The sequence below is a fragment of the Oncorhynchus nerka genome, linkage group LG2, assembly GCF_034236695.1.
Source record: "Oncorhynchus nerka isolate Pitt River linkage group LG2, Oner_Uvic_2.0, whole genome shotgun sequence".
Classification (NCBI taxonomy): Eukaryota; Metazoa; Chordata; class Actinopteri; order Salmoniformes; family Salmonidae; genus Oncorhynchus; species Oncorhynchus nerka.
In genome coordinates, this window is record NC_088397.1 from 16400988 (window position 1) to 16425814 (window position 24827).

General features: G+C 48.1%; 1 protein-coding gene across 5 annotated transcripts in view; it reads left to right on the plus strand.

The window, feature by feature from the left end:
- Positions 1–24827, plus strand: part of LOC115118358 (interleukin-1 receptor accessory protein-like 1) — a 495706-nt gene that overhangs the window by 291215 nt on the left and 179664 nt on the right. For all 5 annotated transcript variants that reach the window (XM_065023732.1, XM_065023738.1, XM_065023739.1 and 2 more), the window contains one exon: positions 12209–12283. In XM_065023732.1, the coding sequence (XP_064879804.1) occupies positions 12209–12283 (75 nt within the window). The remainder of the gene's footprint in view (positions 1–12208; positions 12284–24827) is intronic.

Below are 24827 nucleotides of genomic sequence, written 5' to 3' on the forward strand. Positions count from 1 at the left end.
TATTTATATAACTAGCATGTTGGAAGGAGAGAAAGATAGAGAGTGATAGAGAGAGAGAGAAAGAGAGAGAGAGAGAGAGAGAGAGAGAGAGAGATGTGCAGAGAGAATATATTATTGCAGAGAGAGAGAGACAGAGAGAGATGGACAGAGAACATATATTATTGCAGAGAAATTGAATATTTGTATTGAGCAAAGAGAAAGAGAGAAATATATATAATTACTTGACACATTGAAAAGAATTAACAAAAAATCTAAAAAACAGAGTAAACTAGAATGCTATTTGGCCATAAACAGAGAATACACCGTGGCAGGATACCTGACCACTGTGATGGACCCAAAATGAATGAAAGCTTTGACTATGTACAGACTCAGTGAGCATAGCCTTGCCATTGAGAAAGGCTGCAGTAGGCAGACCTGGCTCTCAAGAGAACACAGGCAACAGTATGTGCTCACTGCCCACAAAATAAAGTGGAAACTGAGCTGCACTTCCTAACCTCCTGCCAAATATATGACCATATTAGAGACACATATTTTCCTCAGATTACACAGACCCACAAAGATTTTGAAAACAATTCCAATTTTGATAAACTCCTATATCTATTGGGTGAAATACCACAGTGTGCATTCACAGCAGCAAGATTTGTGACCTGTTGCCACAGGAAAAGGGCAACCAGTGAAGAACGAACACCATTGTAAATACAACACATATTTATGTTTATTTATTTTCCCTTTTTTTACTTGAAATATTTGCACATCATTGCAACACTGTATATATATATATATGAATTTGAAATGTCATATTCAATGTCAACATGTTTCCCATGCCAATAAAGCCACTTGAATTGAATTGAGAGAGCGAGAGAGAGACAGAGAGAGAGAGAGAGAGATGTGCAGAGAGAATATATTATTGCAGAGAGAGAGAGACAGAGAGAGAGGGACAGAGAACATATATTATTGCAGAGAAATTGAATATTTGTATTGAGCAAAAACTGAAACAGTACAGATTGCGGTATATATACTGAATATTCTATATTTATATATTATCTATGGACTAAGACCATTTTCCCCTACAAATAGCTCTTGAAATTAAAGGTTAACACTTTTCTACAACCAAGAGAATTAATTATGTGGAGTTTCTGCTTGTATCTGAACCAAAACAGTATGCTTTGACAGTTTAACTTTGTGATCAGGCAGATCATGGAGATGGCGCCGATAGAGATGGCAGCTTCGCTTCGAGTCCTTAGGAAACTGTGCAATATTTTGTTTTTATATGTAATATTTCTTACATTGTTACTCTAACTTCAGCGATGCATACAAGGCCCTCCCCCTCCCTCCTTTTGGCAAATCTGACCACGACTCCATCTTCTTGCTCCCCTCCTATAGGCAGAAACTAAAACAGGAAGCGCCCATGCTTAGGTCTATCCAACACTGGTCTGACCAATCGGATTCCACACTCCACGTGGACTGGGATATTTTCCCAGTACTCGCTCACCGAGTCAGCGGTAAGGAAGTGTATAGGAGATTTTGTACCCACTCTGACTATTAAAACCTTCCCTAACCAGAAACCTTGGATTGATGGTAGCATTCGCGCAATATTGAAAGCACGTACCACCGCATTTAATCATGGCAAGGCGACTGGAAACATGGCCGAATACAAACATTATAGTTATTCCCTCTGTAAGTCAATCAAACAAACAAGTGTCAGTATAGAGACAAAGTAGAGTCGCAATTCAACGGCTCAGACAGGAAAATTACAAAAGGAAAACCAGCCCTGTTGCAGACATTGACGTCTTACTTCCAGACAAATTAAACAACTTCTTTGAGCACTTTGAGGACAATACAGTGCCACCGACACGTCACGCTACCAAAGCCTGTGGGCTCTCCTTCTCTGTGGCCAACGTGAGTAAAACATTTCAATGTGTTAACCCTCGCAAGGCTGCCGGCCCAGACGGCATCCCTTGCCACGTCCTCAAATCATGTGCAGACCAGCTGGCTGGTGTGTTTCTGGACTTATTCAAATCAAATGTAAAATCAAATGTATTTATATAGCCCTTCTTACATCAACTGATATCTCAAAGTACTGTACAGAAACCCTGCCTAAAACCCCAAACAGCAAGCAATGCAGGTGTAGGAGCACGGTGGCTAGGAAAAACTCCCAAGAAAGGCCAAAACCTAGGAAGAAACCTAGAACCCGTAGCACGCGCTCCAGCAGGTGTATCTCACTGGTCATCCCTAAAGCCAAAACCTAATTTGGCCGCCTTTCCTTCCAGTACTATGCTGCGTGCGACTGGAACGAATTGCAAAAATCTCTGAAGTTGGAGACTTTTATCTCCCTCACCAACTTTAAACATCTGCTATCTGAGCAGCTAACCGATCGCTGCAGCTGTACATAGTCTATCGGTATATAGCCCACCCAATTTACCTACCTCATCCCCATACTGTTTTTATTTGATTTACTTTTCTGCTCTTTTGCACACCAGTATCTCTACCTGTTCATCTGATCATTTATCACTCCAGTGTTAATCTGCTAAATTGTAATTATTCTCTCCTATGGCCTATTTATTGCCTACCTCCTTATGCCTTTTGCACACAATGTATATAGATTTTTTTTCTACTATGTTATTGACTTATTTATTGTTTACTCCATGTGTAACTCTGTGTTGTTGTCTGTTCACACTGCTGTGCTTTATCTTGGCCAGGTCGCAGTTGCAAATGAGAACTTGAGAAAGTTTGCAGCCACTTCCTTATGTCTGAAACACAGGCTTCTAGCGACGGCAATTTTGGGGCTTCACCATGTTTCATTGAAATCTACAGCTGTGTGTTATCCACATTGCAGATTTACAGTCAACATTATGTTTTCGAATGACATCCCCAAGAGGTAAAATATATAGTGAAACAATAGTGGTCCTAAAACGGAACCTTGAGGAACACCGAAATGTACCTACAGCTCAGCATTCAACACCATTCAACACCATGTTTCCGACATTCAGTACCCTCCAAACTCATCAATAAGCTTGAGACCCTGGGTGTTATGCAGGTGAGTGAGGACCCAAAAGCGGTTTAACAGAAACAGAGTCTTTTAATGTCCAAACACAGGGAAGACATAAATCCTCTTCAGATGTATCGGTAGACAAAATAGACAACCCGCAGAGAGGGCAACAAATAAATCATAAAGTCCTCTGATCTTTACAGGAGAGTCCCCTTCTAGCAGCAGAGGAGAATAGCAGGGTTAGCGGCAACAGACTGCTGGTCTCTCCGGGTAGGCGCGGGTTGTAGAGGACAGAGGTACCTGATCACACGTAGCATCTGATGAAGAGGCAGATTACGACAGGACGGGACAAGGGTGAAGCAAACGAGAATCTGACAAAGACAGAAGCAGAAACAGAGAGAGAAATAGAGACCTAATCAGAGGGAAAAAAGGGAACAGGTGGGAGAGAGTAAACAAGGTAGTTAGAGGAGATGAGGAACAGCTGGGGGAAGGAAAGGGAGAGAAGGTAACCTAATACGACCAGCAGGGGGAAACGAAGAGAAGAGAAAGAACAGGAACAAGACATAACATGACAATACATGACAGTACCCCCCCACTCACCGAGCGCCTCCTGGCGCACTCGAGGAGGAAACCTGGCAGCAACGGAGGAAATCATCGATCAGCGAACGGTCCACCACGTCCCGAGATGGAACCCAACTCCTTTCCTCAGGACCGTACCCCTCCCAATCCACTAGGTACTGATGACCACGGCCCCGAGGACGCATGTCCAAAATCTTACGGACCCTGTAGATAGGTGCGCCCTCGACAAGGATGGGGGGGGGGAGACGAACGGGGGCGCGAAGAAGGGCTTAACACAGGAGACATGGAAGACCGGGTGGACGCGACGAAGATGTCGCGGAAGAAGAAGTCGCACTGCGACAGGATTAATGACCTGAGAAATACGGAACGGACCAATGAACCGCGGGGTCAACTTGCGAGAAGCTGTCTTAAGGGGAAGGTCTTGAGTGGAGAGCCATACTCTCTGACCGCGACAATATCTAGGACTCTTAGTCCTACGCTTATTAGCGGCTCTCACAGTCTGCGCCCTATAACGGCAAAGTGCAGACCTGACCCTCTTCCAGGTGCGCTCACAACGTTGGACAAAAGCCTGAGCGGAGGGGACGCTGGACTCGGCGAGCTGGGACGAGAACAGAGGAGGCTGGTACCCGAGGCTACTCTGAAAAGGAGATAGCCCGGTCGCAGACGAAGGAAGCGAGTTGTGAGCGTATTCTGCCCAGGGGAGCTGTTCTGCCCAAGACGCAGGGTTACGAAAAGAAAGACTGCGTAAGATGCGACCAATAGTCTGATTGGCCCGTTTTGCTTGACCGTTAGACTGGGGGTGAAAACCGGAAGAGAGACTGACGGAAGCCCCAATCAAACGGCAAAACTCCCTCCAAAATTGAGACGTGAATTGCGGACCCCTGTCCGAAACGGCGTCTGACGGAAGGCCATGAATTCTGAAAACATTCTCAATGATGATTTGTGCCGTCTCTTTAGCAGAAGGAAGCTTAGCGAGGGGAATAAAATGAGCCGCCTTAGAGAACCTATCGACAACCGTTAGAATAACAGTCTTCCCCGCTGACGAAGGCAGTCCGGTAATAAAGTCTAAGGCGATGTGAGACCACGGTCGAGAGGGAATGGAAAGCGGTCTGAGACGGTCGGCAGGAGGGGAGCAGTTCGCGGTTTCCCACATCATAGTTACGTTCCGACGGCGACAGGCGATGAGAAAAATACGCGCAAGGGTGGACCTTGTCGTCAGAATGGGAGCGCTGGGAAAGAATGGCTCCCACGCCCACCTCTGACGCGTCAACCTCGACAATGAACTGTCTAGAGACGTCAGGTGTAACAAGGATAGGTGCGGATGTAAAATGCTTCTTGAGGAGATCAAAAGCTCCCTGGGCCGAAACGGACCACTTAAAGCACGTCTTGACAGAAGTAAGGGCTGTGAGAGGAGCTGCCACCTGACCGAAATTATGGATGAAACGACGATAGAAATTTGCGAAGCCGAGAAAGCGCTGCAGCTCGACACGTGACTTATGGACGGGCCAATCGCTGACAGCTTGGACCTTAGCGGGATCCATCTTAATGCCTTCAGCGGAAATAACAGAACCGAGAAATGTGACGGAGGAGGCATGAAAAGAGCACTTCTCAGCCTTCACATAAAGACAATTCTCTAAAAGGCGCTGGAGGACACGTCGAACGTGCTGAACATGAATCTGGAGTGACGGTGAAAAAATCAGGATATCGTCAAGGTAAACGAAAACAAAGATGTTCAGCATGTCTCTCAGTACATCATTCACTAATGCCTGAAAGACAGCTGGAGCGTTAGCGAGGCCGAACGGCAGAACCCGGTATTCAAAGTGCCCTAACGGAGTGTTAAACGCCGTTTTCCACTCGTCCCCCTCCCTGATGCGCACGAGATGGTAAGCGTTATGAAGGTCCAACTTAGTGAAAAACCTGGCTCCCTGCAGGATCTCGAAGGCTGAAGACATAAGGGAAGCGGATAACGATTCTTAACCGTTATGTCATTCAGCCCTCGATAATCCACGCAGGGGCGCAGGGTCCCGTCCTTTTTCTTAACAAAAAAAACCCCGCTCCGGCGGGAGAGGAGGAAGGGACTACGGTACCGGCGTCGAGAGCTACAGACAAATAATCTTCGAGAGCCTTACGTTCGGGAGCCGACAGAGAGTATAGTCTACCCCGGGGGGAGTGGTTCCCGGAAGGAGATCAATACTACAATCATACGACCGGTGCGGAGGAAGGGAGGTGGCCCTGGACCGACTGAACACCGTGCGCAGATCGTGATATTCCTCCGGCACCCCTGTCAAATCACCAGGCTCCTCCTGTGAAGAAGAGACAGAGGAAACAGGAGGGATAGCAGACATTAAACACTTCACATGACAAGAGACGTTCCAGGAGAGGATAGAATTACTAGACCAATTAATAGAAGGATTATGACACACTAGCCAGGGATGGCCCAAAACAACAGGTGTAAAAGGTGAACGAAAAATTAAAAAAGAAATGGTTTCGCTATGATTACCAGAGACAGTGAGGGTTAAAGGTAGCGTTTCACGCTGAATCCTGGGGAGAGGACTACCATCCAAGGCGAACAAGGCCGTGGGCTCCCTAACTGTCTGAGAGGAATGTCATGTTCCCGAGCCCAGGCTTCGTCCATAAAACAGCCCTCCGCCCCAGAGTCTATCAAGGCACTGCAGGAAGCTGCCGAACCGGTCCAGCGTAGATGGACCGACAAGGTAGTACAGGATCTTGAAGGAGAGACCTGAGTAGTAGCGCTCACCAGTAGCCCTCCGCTTACTGATGAGCTCTGGCTTTACTGGACATGAAATGACAAAATGACCAGCGGAACCGCAATAGAGACAGAGGCGGTTGGTGATTCTCCGTTCCCTCTCCTTAGTCGAGATGCGAATACCCCCAGCTGCATAGGCTCAGCACCTGAGCCAGTGGAGGAAGATGGTAGTGATGCGGAGAGGGGGCAACGGATAACGCGAGCACCCTTCCACGAGCTCGGTGACGAAGATCAACCCGTCGTTCTATGCGAATAGCGAGTTCAATCAAGGAATCCACGCTGGAAGGAACCTCCCGGGAGAGAATCTCATCCTTTACCTCCCGCGGAGACCCTCCAGAAAACGAGCGAGCAAAGCCGGCTCGTTCCAGTCACTGGAGGCAGCAAGAGTGCGAAACTCTATAGAGTAATCAGTTATGGATCGATTACCTTGACATAGGGAAGACAGGGCCCTGGAAGCTTCTTCCCCAAAAACAGAACGATCAAAAACCCGTATCATCTCCTCCTTAAAGTTCTGATACTGGTTAGTACACTCAGCCCTCGCCTCCCAGATTGCCGTGCCCCACTCACGAGCCCGTCCAGTAAGGAGAGATATGACGTAGGCGATACGAGCTGTGCCCCTGGAGTACGTGTTGGGCTGGAGAGAAAACACAATATCACACTGGGTGAGGAACGAGCGGCATTCAGTGGGCTTCCCAGAGTAACACGGCGGGTTATTAATTCTGGGCTCCGGAGACTCGGAAGCCCTGGAAGTAGCCGGTGGATCGAGGCGGAGATGGTGAATATGTTTCGAGAGGTCGGAGACTTGGGCGGCCAGGGTCTCAACGGCATGTCGAGCAGCAGACAATTCCTGCTCGTGTCTGCCTAGCATCGCTCCCTGGATCTCGACGGCTGAGTGGAGAGGATCCGAAGTCGCTGGGTCCATTCTTGGTCAGATTCTTCTGTTATGCAGGTGAGTGAGGACCCAAAAGCGGTTTAACAGAAACAGAGTCTTTTAATGTCCAAACACAGGAAGACATAAATCCTCTTCAGATGTATCGGTAGACAAAATAGACAACCCGCAGAGAGGGCGACAAATAAATCATAAAGTCCTCTGATCTTTACAGGAGAGTCCCCTTCTAGCAGCAGAGGAGAATAGCAGGGTTAGCGGCAACAGACTGCTGGTCTCTCCGGGTAGGCGCGGGTTGTAGAGGACAGAGGTACCTGATCACACGTAGCATCTGATGAAGAGGCAGATTACGACAGGACGGGACAAGGGTGAAGCAAACGAGAATCTGACAAAGACAGAAGCAGAAACAGAGAGAGAAATAGAGACCTAATCAGAGGGAAAAAAGGGAACAGGTGGGAGAGAGTAAACGAGGTAGTTAGAGGAGATGAGGAACAGCTGGGGGAAGGAAAGGGAGAGAAGGTAACCTAATACGACCAGCAGGGGGAAACGAAGAGAAGAGAAAGAACAGGAACAAGACATAACATGACAATACATGACACTGGGTCTCGACCCCGCCCTGTGCAACTGGGTCCTGGACTTCCTGACGGGCCGCCCCCAGGGGGTGAATGTCGGAAACAACATCTCCACTCCGCTGATCCTCAACACTGGGGCCCCACAAGAGTGAGTTCTCAGCCCTCTCCTGTACTCTCTGTTCACCCATGACTGCATAGCCATGCACGCCTCCAACTCAATCATCAATTTTGCTGACGACACTACAGTGGTAGGCTTGATCACCAACAACGACGAGACAGCCTACAGGGAGGAGGTGAGAGACAGGGAAGGGTAGTCAGGTAGCTCCAGAACCCTACAGAGATAGGGAAGGGTAGTCAGGTAGCTCCAGAACCCTACAGAGACAGAGAAGGGTAGTCCGGTAGCTCCAGAACCCTACAGAGACAGGGAAGGGTAGTCAGGTAGCTCCAGAACCCTACAGAGACAGGGAAGGGTAGTCAGGTAGCTCCAGAACCCTACAGAGACAGTGAAGGGTAGTCAGGTAGCTCCAGAACCCTACAGAGACAGGGAAGGGTAGTCAGGTAGCTCCAGAACCCTACAGAGACAGGGATTATGAGGCAGCTAGCTCCAGAATCCTATGGAGATAGGGAAGGTCGTGTAGGTAGGTGGATCCATCCAGGTCCAGCTACATCTCCAGCCAGCCCCTTTGGATAACCTACAATACAGTACCTACTCTGTGTGTGTGTCTGTGTCTGTGGATGTCTGTAGTCATCTCAAAGAAGAAATTACAATCAGATAAATCCATAACTGGTTACATCAAAGGTAATATGTGGTATGAATTTCCTGTTTGAATCTCACCAAGCAGTCCATTATTAATATTCTGCCTCGCAGACAATACCAATGGATTTAGGAAACTCTGAATACATATTGTGTTTGGCCTATCATTGGACAATGTTGAGTCCACTGTGGTACTACTATGAATTCTCATCAAAGCAAAGTACTGCTCAGTTTCTCTCTTTCGGTTATCAAAACTATGGTCACCCTCCTGCCAAAATGCTGTCCACAGATATTTTGTGCCCTGTTCATGCCTGCCTCATGTTGGGACATGTTTTCTTTTTCATGTCGTGATTAAACAAAATATTCAATGCATATTTCATAAAGAAAAAGGTAATTAACATAATGAGATTTTCCGCGAGCAGAGCTCAGCTCTTGCTCCCGCCAGGGAAACATTTCATGGATCGAGGCTCTAGTTTGAGTTCGTAACTAACGAGTTTTGGTGTCACGATTTGGTCTCGGCCCTCTCTCTCTCTTCGAATGGGGACGGTGTCACGATTTGGTCTCGGCCCTCTCTCTCTCTCTCTCTTCGAATGGGGACGGTGTCGTGGTTTGGTCTCGGCCCTGTCTCTCTCTCTTCGAATGGGGACGGTGTCGTGGTTTGGTCTCGGCCCTCTCTCTCTCTCTTCGAATGGGGACGGTGTCGTGGTTTGGTCTCGGCCCTGTCTCTCTCTTCGAATGGGGACTGTGTCGTGGTTTGGTCTCGGCCCTGTCTCTCTCTTCGAATGGGGACGGTGTCGTGGTTTCGTCTCGGCCCTGTCTCTCTCTTCGAATGGGGACGGTGTCGTGGTTTGGTCTCGGCCCTGTCTCTCTTCGAATGGGGACGGTGTCGTGGTTTGGTCTCGGCCCTGTCTCTCTCTTCGAATGGGGACGGTGTCGTGGTTTGGTCTCGGCCCTGTCTCTCTCTTCGAATGGGGACGGTGTCGTGGTTTGGTCTCGGCCCTGTCTCTCTCTTCGAATGGGGACGGTGTCGTGGTTTGGTCTCGGCCCTGTCTCTCTCTCTTCGAATGGGGACGGTGTCGTGGTTTGGTCTCGGCCCTGTCTCTCTCTTCGAATGGGGACGGTGTCGTGGTTTGGTCTCGGCCCTGTCTCTCTCTCTTCGAATGGGGACGGTGTCGTGGTTTGGTCTCGGCCCTGTCTCTCTCTCTTCGAATGGGGACGGTGTCGTGGTTTGGTCTCGGCCCTGTCTCTCTCTCTTCGAATGGGGACGGTGTCGTGGTTTGGTCTCGGCCCCGTCTCTCTCTTCGAATGGGGACGGTGTCGTGGTTTGGTCTCGGCCCTGTCTCTCTCTCTTCGAATGGGGACGGTGTCGTGGTTTGGTCTCGGCCCTGTCTCTCTCTTCGAATGGGGACGGTGTCGTGGTTTGGCTCATTAGTCATGAATTGAGCCGGCACCACATTATCACTGCATGATGGAGAGTCATTTCACACAGTCACCAGAGAATAGGCTTTAATGTGTCAATTGAGAACCATTGACTCCAAAATGTCATCCATTTTGCTCCAAATATGTTATTTTTCACTAAGACTGTGTATGGTACATCAATGACCTTTTTCAGTCCTGCTTTTGTCTCACCAAGATGCAGTTGCAAAGCGGTATGGACCATGCCAAACTGTTGCAACACTGGGTAGAAAGACACAGGTATCCCCCCCAAATAGATTTAGTGAAGGCTGTTTGTACCTGGTGATACATGAACACATTCAACTGCTGTTCTTTAATGAGCAAGCAGACTAGACTGGCAACACATACAGGAAACATCACACAGTGTAGCTACACCTCGGACTACTACCTACACTACAGCTGCCGTGTTGTTTTGTGCCAGAATTCATTCCCCTATAAGAGTTTCTCCCTGACCGTTTTCACACTCAGACTGAGTGTTCATACTCTTACTACTCTTAAAAAAAGTATCTTAGATAGGAGGACTTACCAATGCCACTTTGAAGAGGGTGCCCAATTAAGCACTAATGATCATGGGATGGCCCTAAGTGCAGATCTTTTGTTACTTCTCTCTAGGCCTAATTGGGGCTGGTGTATTCCAATGGGGGTTGAAACAGACTGGAAACCAGTATCTTCACAATGGTGAATCATCTGTGACCTCTCATAGCTACGATTGTATCATCGCTGCAGTATCAAACAAGTGTTCATTAAATATGCATATCTACAGTAGAACATGAGGGGGGGGGGGGGGATAATTGCTGATCAGAAGAATATTTTACTTGTCTCATAGGAAATATGTTACATAAGAAACCTTCTATTAATGATCCGTTTGAATTCAGGTCTAAGGGAAGACCCAACTAGTTTTGTCATTGTACTAGATTGCTTTTGTCCCTTCTTATAACTGTTATATGCACCGTGCACGTGTTCATGTACTGTTTAATGTACAGCTGACCTCTTTAGCTGATGTATTCGCTGCAGAAGACCCTGACCTTTACATTGTGAATAATGAGCATGATTAGTCATTACTTTTGTTAAATATGACATGTGAAGCTATAGAAGCCGAACACTATTGGACAGAGAACATTAGTTGACAAGAAGGATAACAAGAACAGCTCTTAAATTGACCAACAGCAGCAAGATAATCCTGCAGGCAACAGGAAATGTGAATTATTGTGTAGATTATTAAAAAATATATTTTAAAAAATTAACATTTTTTTAGAGGGTGATACATTTTTTGTTAGGGCAAATCAAGTCTGACACAAGTGGAAATTGCAAACTTTAGAATCCCTTTTAAACCTTGAATACACTACAACTTTTCATTTCCTGCTGTGATCAAATTAGTTTCATTGCAGTGCGGATACATGTTTTAAAGTTTATGGTAAATAGGCTAGCACTTCACAGAATATGGATATTAGATGTATTCTCTTGGTGCAGTCTGAGAATACACGAAGAATAAACCAAACGTAGCCACTTTAAATGCACCCGGAGCGCATGCAAGTTGGAATCCGGGCGGCTGAAAAACGAGCGTCCTGTCAAACACAGCTTGGTACGATTAAGCTCATCATGACAGGATAGCACTTCCAGTCACACACTACATATTTCCCCTTGTCCTCCCTCTGTTGCTGGCTTGATCCATCTCACTCAACATCGAGGTTGGAGGAAATTCACCAATGGATTATTTATAGGTATTTTGTTCTGCTGTGACGAGTCGTCGCAACAATATGACATATGAATCTGACATATGTAAATAGTTGCTAAGATATCCGTGAACAGTACTGAAGCCCTTCTCTACATAACAGGGAATAAACCGGGGTTTGGGGTAAATACCCATCCAACCTGAATCCGTGTTCACACTGTAGCACAGCCAGTCTAGTCACTGACGTGCTTGGTCCATAAGGTAGTGAAGCCGCTGGCTGGGATTAAAAACGGTTGCCAGGGTAAAGTTTTGAAGTAGATGGATGTTTGAGGCTTTTGGAGAAGGGGATATCCTTTAACAGTTTCCCTCTGTCTACTGCGTCAGCTTCCATACGGTGCCTGCACTGTGTTCTCCTCTCACTCTTCAACGCTGTGCTCGGGTTTACGAAGACATTTTCATAAGTATATGGCTCAATGGACAAATGTCAGAAGTGTGGAAATGAATTGTAATGTGTGTTTTCTTTTTGTTTTCCAGCCCCTCTGACAGACAAGCCTCCAAAGATCCTGTTCCCCTCAGAAAGCAAACTCAGCATCCTGGAGCTGCAGTTAGGTAAGACACCAGCGGGTTTCTGTTCCCAGACAAGCACTGTCTCTGTGTGCTACTTTAACCAAAGATAGGGTCACTATTAGTACCACAGTAATATTTTACCTTAGTAGATCATTTTACAAGGGGATATTTGCATTCATTCAAGATGGGTAGGCTTTACACTCAGTTTAGCCTGCTGTGAATAGAAAACCATCCAGTGTGGTTGTTACTGAGATTACTGGGACAACATAAACTGAGTGTACAGAAACTGCTATTTCCATGACATAGACTGACCAGGTGAATCCAGATGAAAGCTATGATCCCGTATTGATATCACCTGTTAAATCCACTTAAAACAGTGTAGATGAAGCGGAGGAGACAGGTTAAAGAAGGATTTTTAAGCCTTGAGACAATTGAGACATGGATTGTGTCTGTGTGCCATTCAGAAGGTGAATGGTCTAGACAAAAGATTGAAGTGCCTTTGAACGGGGTATGGTAGTCAGTGACAGGAGCACCGGTTTGAACGGGTTATGGTAGTAGGTGCCAGGAGCACCGGTTTGAACGGGTTATGGTAGTAGGTGACAGGAGCACCGGTTTGAACGGGTTATGGTAGTAGATGACAGGAGCACCGGTTTGAACGGGTTATGGTAGTAGGTGCCAGGAGCACCGGTTTGAACGGGTTATGGTAGTAGGTGCCAGGAGCACCGGTTTGAACGGGTTATGGTAGTAGGTGCCAGGAGCACCGGTTTGAACGGGTTATGGTAGTAGGTGACAGGAGCACCGGTTTGAACGGGTTATGGTAGTAGGTGCCAGGAGCACCGGTTTGAACGGGTTATGGTAGTCAGTGACAGGAGCACCGGTTTGAACGGGGTATGGTAGTAGGTGACAGGAGCACCGGTTTGAACGGGTTATGGTAGTAGGTGCCAGGAGCACCGGTTTGAACGGGTTATGGTAGTCAGTGACAGGAGCACCGGTTTGAACGGGGTATGGTAGTAGGTGCCAGGAGCACCGGTTTGAACGGGGTATGGTAGTAGGTGCCAGGAGCACCGGTTTGAACGGGTTATGGTAGTCGGTGCCAGGAGCACCGGTTTGAACGGGTTATGGTAGTAGGTGCCAGGAGCACCGGTTTGAACGGGTTATGGTAGTAGGTGCCAGGAGCACCGGTTTGAACGGGGTATGGTAGTCAGTGACAGGAGCACCGGTTTGAACGGGTTATGTTAGTAGGTGCCAGGAGCACCGGTTTGAACGGGTTATGGTAGTAGGTGCCAGGAGCACCGGTTTGAACGGGTTATGGTAGTAGGTGCCAGGAGCCCCGGTTTGAACGGGGTATGGTAGTAGGTGCCAGGAGCACCGGTTTGAACGGGGTATGGTAGTCAGTGACAGGAGCACCGGTTTGAACGGGTTATGGTAGTAGGTGCCAGGAGCACCGGTTTGAACGGGGTATGGTAGTAGGTGCCAGGAGCACCGGTTTGAACGGGGTATGGTAGTAGGTGCCAGGAGCACCGGTTTGAGTGTGTCAGTTTCCCGTGTGTATGAAGAATGTCCAGCACCTAAAGGACATCCAGTCAACTTGACACAACTGTGGGAAGTATTGGAGTCGTGTTGTATTCGGTGCATGTGACTAATAAACTTTGATTTGATTTGAGTCAACATGAGCCACTCAGTATAGTCCACTCAGTATATATCACACTACTGGAAATGAACGATGAAATTGCCAGCGATGCTTTATTTGGAAGGCGAAATCAACTTGGACACAGGGAGCACCTGAGAGCTCTGCAGCCAGCCGACATGTTACATTCTGTATGTTCTCTGAATGGCGAAAAGCATCTGATCTGGTTTACCTCAACATACAACATGGACACTGTCTGTGTTTGATCACCTGGATAATATGGGGAATGAACCTTTCTATCATTTAAAATGGGTTGATGTTAGTATTCCTGCTGATGATTGGCCTGGATTGCTACTGGAGTGACTGAGCATGAATGATGCTCTTTAGTGTGCCTAACCAGCCGCTCATCACAGGGATACATGGGATACTTCCTGCCGCGCTGTGATTGGCCCAGAGCACAAGCAGCTGCGGAGGGAGAGAAAATGGGTCATGATGGAGGTTTCCCTTTGATGTAAATGTGTCACGGTGATGAACACAGGAGGCGGAGGTACAACGTGGCAATCAGGAAAAGAGGTGCGAGTCATTATGTGGTTTATCAGATCAAATGTTTGGGGATGGAGGGTGATTCTACGCAGTCCATTCACTGACAGTGCTTAGGCCAGAAGTGTATATGCTATACTGAACAACTAAGGCAGCAGTCAAATTACAGATTTGATTTGTTTTACTTCCCTGAAAGTTTCTGCATTTTCTGACTGAGAAAATTCACAGTAAATTCTGTAGACACCGTTGATCTCCTCTGTATGCAAACATGTTTCAACATGGAAGAGATCAGGTTTTGAACTACAGTGTATCTGGATTGGTGGGGGTCCTGTGTTTTCATGCTCACCCGTGCTTTAATATGGTTTCCCAGTCATCATAATACATGTGGGGGAGCCTGTTTGAAGTTCCAGCTATACAAAATCCTGTCACTTACTCTCATTGTCACGGTAACATGTTCATGTCACCACCTCAGAAAGGGTAGTAAGTGAGGGGGTAGAAAGTGGAGAGAGGGGTTGGAGAGGGAAGGAGAGGGGGTGGAGAGGGGAGAGAGGGGAGAGAGAGGGGTGGAGAGGGAAGTGAAGGGGTAGAAAGTGGAGAGAGGGAGTGAAAGGGTGGGGAGGGGAGGGTGGGAGAAGGGGTGGAGAGGGTATAGAGGGGAGGGTGGGAGTGGGGTTGGAGAGGGGAGTGAGAGGGGGTAGAGAGGGGAGAGGGGGTAGAGAGGGTATAGAGGGGAGGGGAGAGAGGGGGTATAGGGGGTATAGAGAGGGTGCAGAGTGGAGAGGGGATGGAGAGGGGAGAGGGGATGTATAGGAGGTGGAGAGAGGGGGTGGAGAGGGAGAGAGAGTGGATGGAGAGAGGGGATGGAGGTGGAGAGGGGAGAGAGAGAAGAGAGAGGGGAATGTTTAATATTCATTCCCTCATAAAATATGTAAACATAAATGGTTACAGTTGACAGTTAATTTGGTGAGCACGAGAGGAGGAAGAGAAGAGAGGAGGAGGGATGGAGAAAGAGAAAAATAGAGAGAGGAGGAGTGAGGGAGAGAGCAGGAGTGAAGGAGGGAAGGAAGGATGATGAGAGAAATGAGAGGAGAGTAATGGGGGGACAGGAGAAATGACAGAAGAGACAGCAGGGAGGAAGGGAGAGGGGAGATGGAGAAAGGGGAGAAGGAATGGAGGAGGACAGGAGATGAAAAGAGAGGGAGCCGTAAACTGCAGGCCCAAATTAATCAACACCTATTTTTTCTCTTACCATTTCACAATCGATTCCCTAATAGTTCTTTAATTAAAACGTGTTGTATAAATGCTTGCTGTGGCCCTGGGTGGGCAGCATTACTGTGTCTCCTCAAGGCCCGCCCAGCAGAACAAATCAGATACCTCATTGTGTCGGTGAGTCTGTTATACCATTAGATGCATTATGTTCACAGTGTTGCATTGTGGGACTGTATCCTCCTTGCTAACGCACTCTAGGTGTGTTATCATGAGAGATTGGTTAGCAGAGGAAATGGTGAACCTGTATTGACCTTTGGCAGCCTAAAGAAGTGATGACATGTTTGCCTGCTAATGTAAATAACATCTCACTCTGTCTAAAAGTAGACCAAACAAAAAGTCACGTGTTTCACCTTGGTCCTGATATGGTGTCTGTATTTTCCCAAGGATGGATGTTTCATAATGCTTTTATCATAATGCTCTTAATGTAGTCAGTGAGTACAACACTGTACAGTACCTTCTATCCAAAGAGAACTCAGAGTGACTCAGAGACCCCATTTAGGAGCACTCCCCCACCCCCACCCCTTCATAAAGAGCAGCACCCTCCCACACCCCACCCCCACCCCTTCATAAAGAGGGGCACCCTCCCACTCCCCCACCCCCACCCCTTAAAAAAGAGCAGCACCCTCCCACACCCCACCCCCACCCCTTCATAAAGAGGGGCACCCCCCACTCCCCCACCCCTACCCCTTCATAAAGAGGGGCACCCGCCAACTCCCCCAACCTACCCCTTCATAAAGAGGGGCACCCTCCCACTCCCCAACCTACCCCTTCATAAAGCGGAGCAGCCTCCCACTCCCCACCTCCACCCCTTCATAAAGAGGAGCACCTTCCCACTCCCCCACCCCTTCATAAAGAGGACCACCCTCCAACTCCCCCACCCTCACCCCTTCATAAAGAGGAGCACCCTACCACCCCCCACCCTTCATAAAGAGGCACACCCTCCCACTTCCACCCCTTCATAAAGAGGAGCACCCACTCCCCACCCCTTCATAAAGAGGAGCACCCTCCCACCCCCCACCCCTTCATAAAGAGGAGCACCCTCCCAACCCCGCCCCTTCAAAAGAAGAGCACCCTACCACCCCCACCCCTTCATAAAGAGGCACACCCTCCCACTTCCACCCCTTCATAAAGAGGAGCACCCACTCCCCACCCCTTCATAAAGAGCAGCACCCTCCCACCCTCACCCCTTCACAAAGAGGGTCACCCTCCCCCACCCCTTCATAAAGAGGAGCACCCTCCCACCCCCCCACCCCTTCATAAAGAGGAGCACCCTCCCAACCCCGCCCCTTCAAAAAGAAGAGCACCCTACTACCCCCCACCCCTTCATAAAGAGGAGCACCCTCCCACCCCCACCTCTTCATAAAGAGGAGCACCCGCCCACTCCCCCAACCCTTCATAAAGAGGAGCACCCTCTCACTGCCCCACCCCTTCATAAAGAGGAGCACCCTCCCACCCCCACCCCTTCTTAAAGAGGAGCACCCTCCCACCCCACCCCTTCATAAAGAGGAGCACCCCCACTCCCCACCCCTTCATAAAGAGGAGCACCCACCCACCCCCACCCCTTCTTAAAGAGCAGCACCCTCCCACCCCCACCCCTTCATAAAGAGCAGCACCCCGGTGGCTGGAGTGGCGCCCATCAGCACACAAGGGCAATAAGGATCTCATCTTTCACCTCCATCCCCCATCTCCTCCCCCTCCTCTCCTTTTTACCACCATGCCCCCATCTCCTCCCCCTCCTCTCCTCCTTCACCACCATCCCCTCATCTCCTCCCCATCCTTTCCTCTTTCACCTGCATCCTCCACCTCCTCCCCATCCTCTCCTCCTTCAACACCATCCTCCATCTCCTCCTCATCCTCTCCTCCTTCACCACCATCCCCCATCTCCTCCCCATACTCTCCTCCTTCACCACCATGCCCCCATCTCCTCCCCATCCTCTCCTCCTTCACCACCATCCTCCATCTCCTCCCCCCTTCTCTCTGCTCCCTCAGTGTAAGAGAGGAAGGTATCCTCAGAGATCACAATTCAGCCTCTGCTGGCTCAGTGCCAGAGAGAGGAGCTAGCTTGCCTCAGACACACACACACACACACACACACACACAGCTGGTCATTTCTAAATGATGTTGGTCCTTTGTGGAGATGACTGAGTGGGTGACATCCTCTGGTCTCATTGTCCTCCACTAGGCTGACATTTAATCTGTGTCTGATGGAATTGAGGCCTGTGTCTGTCAGACCAGAACAAACAGCGACCACTCAACCAGGCCAGCTGTGTTGCCTGTGTGTTGGTCTCCCAAATGGCATCCTATTCCCATTGTAGTGCACTACTTTAGACCAGAGCCCCTCCTCTCTCTCTAAGCACTGGTCAAAAGGAGTCCACTGTAGAAGGACTAGGGTGTCATTTGGGAGACCAACACACAGGCAACACAGCTGGCCTGGTTGAGTGGTCGCTGTGTATTCCGGTCTGACTGACACAGGCCTCACTTCCATCAAAAATTAGAAAAAGGAGGAGAGGAAGGGGAGGAGATGGGGTGTCATTTGGCCTAGCAAAATGTAATTGAAAAGACGGCTATGCCCGACAGTCTACGTTCAGTTTTGAAAGTTGAAAAGACATATTTTTCATGTCATTTAGGTTTGGATAGAACTTCAATTATTATTTTTTTCAATGTACTTGCAGGTTATACATATAGAAGCAGTATAGAAAATTGGTATATTAACTATTTTATTAACAATCGTACATCACTTCAGTATTTACTCACAGTATTTATTTACAACATTCACAGACTAATTGTCTTTATTCCACTACTGAAGAAGCATGACTCTAATAATCTTATTTCATATTTTAAGTATCCAGCTTGACAAAAGATACATGTTGCATTATTTCGTGCCTCAATATTAAGTGAATTAATGGTGCAACCAACTGATTAATTTTTTTACAATTATATTGTGTACAAACAATGGAGTAAACAGTCTTATATTTTGGGTTGGACATTGCATCCTATTCTTACTCTTTAAATCAATGGCATCAACATCCTGCAAGACCATTTAACCCAATCAACCGACCAATCAACCGGATCTTGCAAAACAAATGAACAAATATATGCAAAAGCAACACATATCTTGGTCCATGTTAGTATGAAAAACTGTATAAATTCAGTATGTATCTTCCACTATGTCAAAAGTGTGCATGGTATGTACGTTTAGTATCACTTGGCATTAGGTTTGGATGCAGGAAAGTCACATTGTGCTCGCATTACGTTCAGATCTGCCATGATGGGCATTGAATTTAACGTCGTCTCAACGCAAATCAGGCATAGGCAATGTAAAGGGATGGGGTAATAGCGAGACTACACATCAATCAAATGTATTTATTAAACCATTTTTACATCAGCCGATGTCACAAAGTGCTATATAGAAACCCAGCCTAAAACCCCAAACAGCAAACAATGCAGATGTAGAAGCACTGTGGCTATGAAAAACTCCCTAGAAAGGCAGGAACCTAGGAAGAAACCTAGAGAGGAACCAGGCTCTGGGGGGAGGCCAGTCCTCTTCTGGCTATGCCGGGTGGGGATTATAACAGTACATGGCCAAGATGTTCAAATGTTCATAGATGACCAGCAGGGTCAAATAATAATCATCACAGTGGTTGTAGAGGGTGCAACAGTGTCAGCACCTCAGGAGTAAATGTCAGTTGGCTTTTCATAGCCGATCATTCAGAGTTAGAGACAGCAGGTGCGGAAGAGAGAGAGTCCAAAACAGCAGGTCTGGGACAGGTAGCACATCCGGTGAACAGGTCAGTGTTCCATAGCCGCAGGCAGAACAGTTGAAACTGGAGCAGCAGCATGACCAGGTGGACTGGGGACAGCAAGGAGTCATCAGGCCAGGTAGTCCTGAGACATGGTCCTCTGAGAGAAGAGGAGAAAGAGAAAGACTTAAATTAAATTGCACAACAGCTTTTTCTAACATTTTTGAGAGGAATGGGAGATTCGATATAGGCTGATAGTTTTTTTATATTTTCTGTGTCAAGGTTTGGCTTTTTCAAGAGAGGCTTTATTACTGACACTTTTAGTGAGTTTGGTACACATCCAGTGTATAGGGAGCTGTTTATCATGTTCAACATAGGAGGGCCAAGCACAAGAAGCAGCTCTTTCAGTAGTTTAGTTAGAATAGGGTCCAGTATGCAGCTTGAAGGTTTAGAGGCCATTACTATTTTCATCAATGTGTCAAGAGATATAGTATTAAAAATCTTGAATGTCTCCCTTGATCCTAGTTCCTGGCTGTGTTGTGCAGACTCAGGACAACTGAGCTTTGGAGAAATGATCTAATGATCATGATCTTTCCGTCAAAGAAGTTAATGAATTTTTCACTGCTGAAGTGAAAGCCATCCTCTCTTGGTGAATGCTGCTTTTTAGTTACATTTTGGATTATTCTTATTCTCCTCATTTAATTGGAAAAATAGGATGATCGAGCAGCAGTGAGGGCTCTTCGATACCTCACGATACTGTCATTCCAAGCTAATCAGAAGACTTTGTTGTAGCGCCATTTCCGTTCCAATTTTCTGGAAGCTTGCTTCAGGGCCCGTGTATTTTCTGTATACCAAGGAGCTAGTTTCTTATGACAGTTTTTTTTAGGGTGCGACTGCACCTAGGGTATTACGCGGTTAAATTAAGCCCCTCAGTTAGGTGGTTAACCGATTGTTGCCTTCTGACGTCCTTGGGTACAAAACGCACATTGTCGTTTTTGGTAGAAAAATGTTTTCCATTTCTCAAATGAACACAACCCAGAGGCTGAGAGGTCAGAAAGTAGTGTGAACAGCTGTGATGATGTGAAGTGATACTGTGCCGTAGTATTGGGGGTGTTAGCTGAGCGTAGCATCACTCAGTAGTCCAACAGTAGTCCCGGCTCACACAGAGCTGCTGCTCCAGAGGGGGTTGGTACCTGGACACACACACGCACACACTCACAACATTGTCATAAATACACATATCATCACAACACTAAAGACTTTGTTGTACACTCACCTGTATAAGTAGTGGTCTCTCCCTGTCCTGAGCCAGGTAGCCCAGAATAATCCTCACCTGTATAAATAGTGGTCTCTCCCTGTCCTGAGCCAGGTAGCCCAGAATAATCCTCACCTGTATAAGTAGTGGTCTCTCCCTGTCTGGAGCCAGGTAGCCCAGAATAATCCTCACCTGTATAAGTAGTGGTCTCTCCCTGTCCTGAGCCACGTAGCCCAGAATAATCCTCACCTGTATAAGTAGTGGTCTCTCCCTGTCCTGAGCCAGGTAGCCCAGAATAATCCTCACCTGTATAAATAGTGGTCTCTCCCTGTCCTGAGCCAGGTAGCCCAGAATAATCCTCACCTGTATAAGTAGTGGTCTCTCCCTGTCTGGAGCCAGGTAGCCCAGAATAGTCCTCACCTGTATAAGTAGTGGTCTCTCCCTGTCTGGAGCCAGGTAGCCCAGAATAATCCTCACCTGTATAAGTAGTGGTCTCTCCCTGTCCTGAGCCAGGTAGGCCAGATTAATACTCACCTGTATAAGTAGTGGTCTCTCCCTGTCCTGAGCCAGGTAGCCCAGAATAATCCTCACCTGTATAAGTAGTGGTCTCTCCCTGTCCTGAGCCAGGTAGCCCAGAATAATCCTCACCTGTATAAGTAGTGGTCTCTCCGTGTCCTGAGCCAGGTAGCCCAGAATAATCCTCACCTGTATAAGTAGTGGTCTCTCCCTGTCCTGAGCCAGGTAGCCCAGAATAATCCTCATCTGTATAAGTAGTGGTCTCTCCCTGTCCTGAGCCAGGTAGCCCAGAATAATCCTCACCTGTATAAGTAGTGGTCTCTCCCTGTCCTGAGCCAGGTAGCCCAGAATAATCCTCACCTGTATAAGTAGTGGTCTCTCCCTGTCCTGAGCAAGGTAGCCCAGAATAATCCTCACCTGTATAAGTAGTGGTCTCTCCCTGTCCTGAGCCAGGTAGCCCAGAAGAATGCTATCTGCCGTGTTTAACACCGTGTTTAAGGGCGTGCAGGTGGAGAACACACCCTCTGCCACACCATGTCTATGGGCATGCAGGAGGAGAACACACCCTCTGCCACACCATGTCTGAGCACGTGCAGGAGGAGAACATACCCTCTGCCACACCATGTCTATGGGCATGCAGGAGGAGAACATACCCTCTGCCACACCATGTCTATGGGCATGCAGGAGGAGAACATACCCTCTGCCACACCATGTCTATGGGCATGCAGGAGGAGAACATACCCTCTGCCACACCATGCCTATGGGCATGCAGGAGGAGAACATACCCTCTGCCACACCGTGTCTAAAGGCGTGCAGGTGGAGAACACACCCTCTGCCACACCATGTCTGAGCACGTGCAGGTGGAGAACACACCCTCTGCCACACCATGTCTGAGCACGTGCAGGAGGAGAACACACCCTCTGCCACACCCTGTCTAAGCACGTGCAGGAGGAGAACACACCCTCTGCCACACCATGTCTGAGCACGTGCAGGAGGAGAACACACCCTCTGCCACACCATGTCTGAGCACGTGCAGGAGGAGAACACACCCTCTGCCACACCGTGTCTAAAGGCGTGCAGGTGGAGAACACACCCTCTGCCACACTGTGTCTAAGGACGTGCAGGTAGTGGAGAACACACCCTCTGCCACACCCTGTCTAAGCACATGCAGGAGGAAAACACACCCTCTGCCACACCATGTCTGAGCACGTGCAGGAGGAGAACACACCCTCTGCCACACCGTGTCTAAAGGCGTGCAGGTGGAGAACACACCCTCTGCCACACCATGTCTAAGCACATGCAGGAGGAAAACACACCCTCTGCCACACCATGTCTGAGCACGTGCAGGAGGAGAACACACCCTCTGCCACACCGTGTCTAAAGGCGTGCAGGTGGAGAACACACCCTCTGCCACACCATGTCTGAGCACGTGCAGGAGGAGAACACACCCTCTGCCACACCATGTCTAAGCACATGCAGGAGGAAAACACACCCTCTGCCACACCATGTCTGAGCACGTGCAGGAGGAGAACACACCCTCTGCCACACCGTGTCTAAAGGCGTGCAGGTGGAGAACACACCCTCTGCCACACCATGTCTGAGCACGTGCAGGAGGAGAACACACCCTCTGCCACACCGTGTCTAAGGGCGTGCAGGTAGTGGAGAACACACCCTCTGCCACACCGTGTCTAAAGGCGTGCAGGTGGAGAACACACCCTCTGCCACACCCTGTCTGAGCACGTGCAGGAGGAGAACACACCCTCTGCCACACTGTGTCTAAGGACGTGCAGGTAGTGGAGAACACACCCTCTGCCACACCATGTCTGAGGACGTGCAGGAGGAGAGGCGAGGGGCCAGCCCCTCAAACACTAACCCTGCAGAAAGAGACACATAATTATGTAACTCTCCTGATGAATGGAAAAGTTCAGGAGGAACACCATGTTGAATACTGCCTTGCTAACCACTGTGACCCTGAACACAGGCCTTCCTCAGTGTATGGGCCACAAAAGTCAGCGAGCAGTCTATTCCCTCTGGTAACAACACAGTGTATTGACAGTCAGTGAGCAGTCTATTCCCTCTGGTAACAACACAGTGTATTGACAGTGAGTGAGCAGTCTATTCCCTCTGGTAACAACACAGTGTATTGACAGTGAGTGAGCAGTCTATTCACTCTGGTAACAACACAGTGTATTGACAGTGAGTGACGAGGTCTATTCCCTCTGGTAACAACACAGTGTATTGACAGTGAGTGACGCGGTCTATTCCCTCTGGTAACAACACAGTGTATTGACAGTGAGTGAGCAGTCTATTCCCTCTGGTAAACAACACAGTGTATTGACAGTCAGTGAGCAGTCTATTCCCTCTGGTAACAACACAGTGTATTGACAGTGAGTAACGCGGTCTATTCCCTCTGGTAACAACACAGTGTATTGACAGTGAGTGACGCGGTCTATTCCCTCTGGTAACAACACAGTGTATTGACAGTCAGTGAGCAGTCTATTCCCTCTGGTAAACAACACAGTGTATTGACAGTGAGTGAGCAGTCTATTCCCTCTGGTAACAACACAGTGTATTGACAGTGAGTGACGTGGTCTATTCCCTCTGGTAACAACACAGTGTATTGACAGTGAGTGAGCAGTCTATTCCCTCTGGTAACAACACAGTGTATTGACAGTGAGTGACGCGGTCTATTCCCTCTGGTAACAACACAGTGTATTGACAGTGAGTGACGCGGTCTATTCCCTCTGGTAACAACACAGTGTATTGACAGTGAGTGACGCGGTCTATTCCCTCTGGTAACAACACAGTGTATTGACAGTGAGTGAGCAGTCTATTCCCTCTGGTAAACAACACAGTGTATTGACAGTCAGTGAGCAGTCTATTCCCTCTGGTAACAACACAGTGTATTGACAGTGAGTGACGTGGTCTATTCCCTCTGGTAACAACACAGTGTATTGACAGTGAGTAACGCGGTCTATTCCCTCTGGTAACAACACAGTGTATTGACAGTGAGTGACGCGGTCTATTCCCTCTGGTAACAACACAGTGTATTGACAGTCAGTGAGCAGTCTATTCCCTCTGGTAAACAACACAGTGTATTGACAGTGAGTGAGCAGTCTATTCCCTCTGGTAACAACACAGTGTATTGACAGTGAGTGACGCGGTCTATTCCCTCTGGTAACAACACAGTGTATTGACCTTGAGTGACGCGGTCTATTCCCTCTGGTAACAACACAGTGTATTGACAGTGAGTGAGCAGTCTATTCCCTCTGGTAAACAACACAGTGTATTGACAGTCAGTGAGCAGTCTATTCCCTCTGGTAACAACACAGTGTATTGACAGTGAGTAACGCGGTCTATTCCCTCTGGTAACAACACAGTGTATTGACAGTGAGTGACGCGGTCTATTCCCTCTGGTAACAACACAGTGTATTGACAGTCAGTGAGCAGTCTATTCCCTCTGGTAAACAACACAGTGTATTGACAGTGAGTGAGCAGTCTATTCCCTCTGGTAACAACACAGTGTATTGACAGTGAGTGACGTGGTCTATTCCCTCTGGTAACAACACAGTGTATTGACAGTGAGTGAGCAGTCTATTCCCTCTGGTAACAACACAGTGTATTGACAGTGAGTGAGCA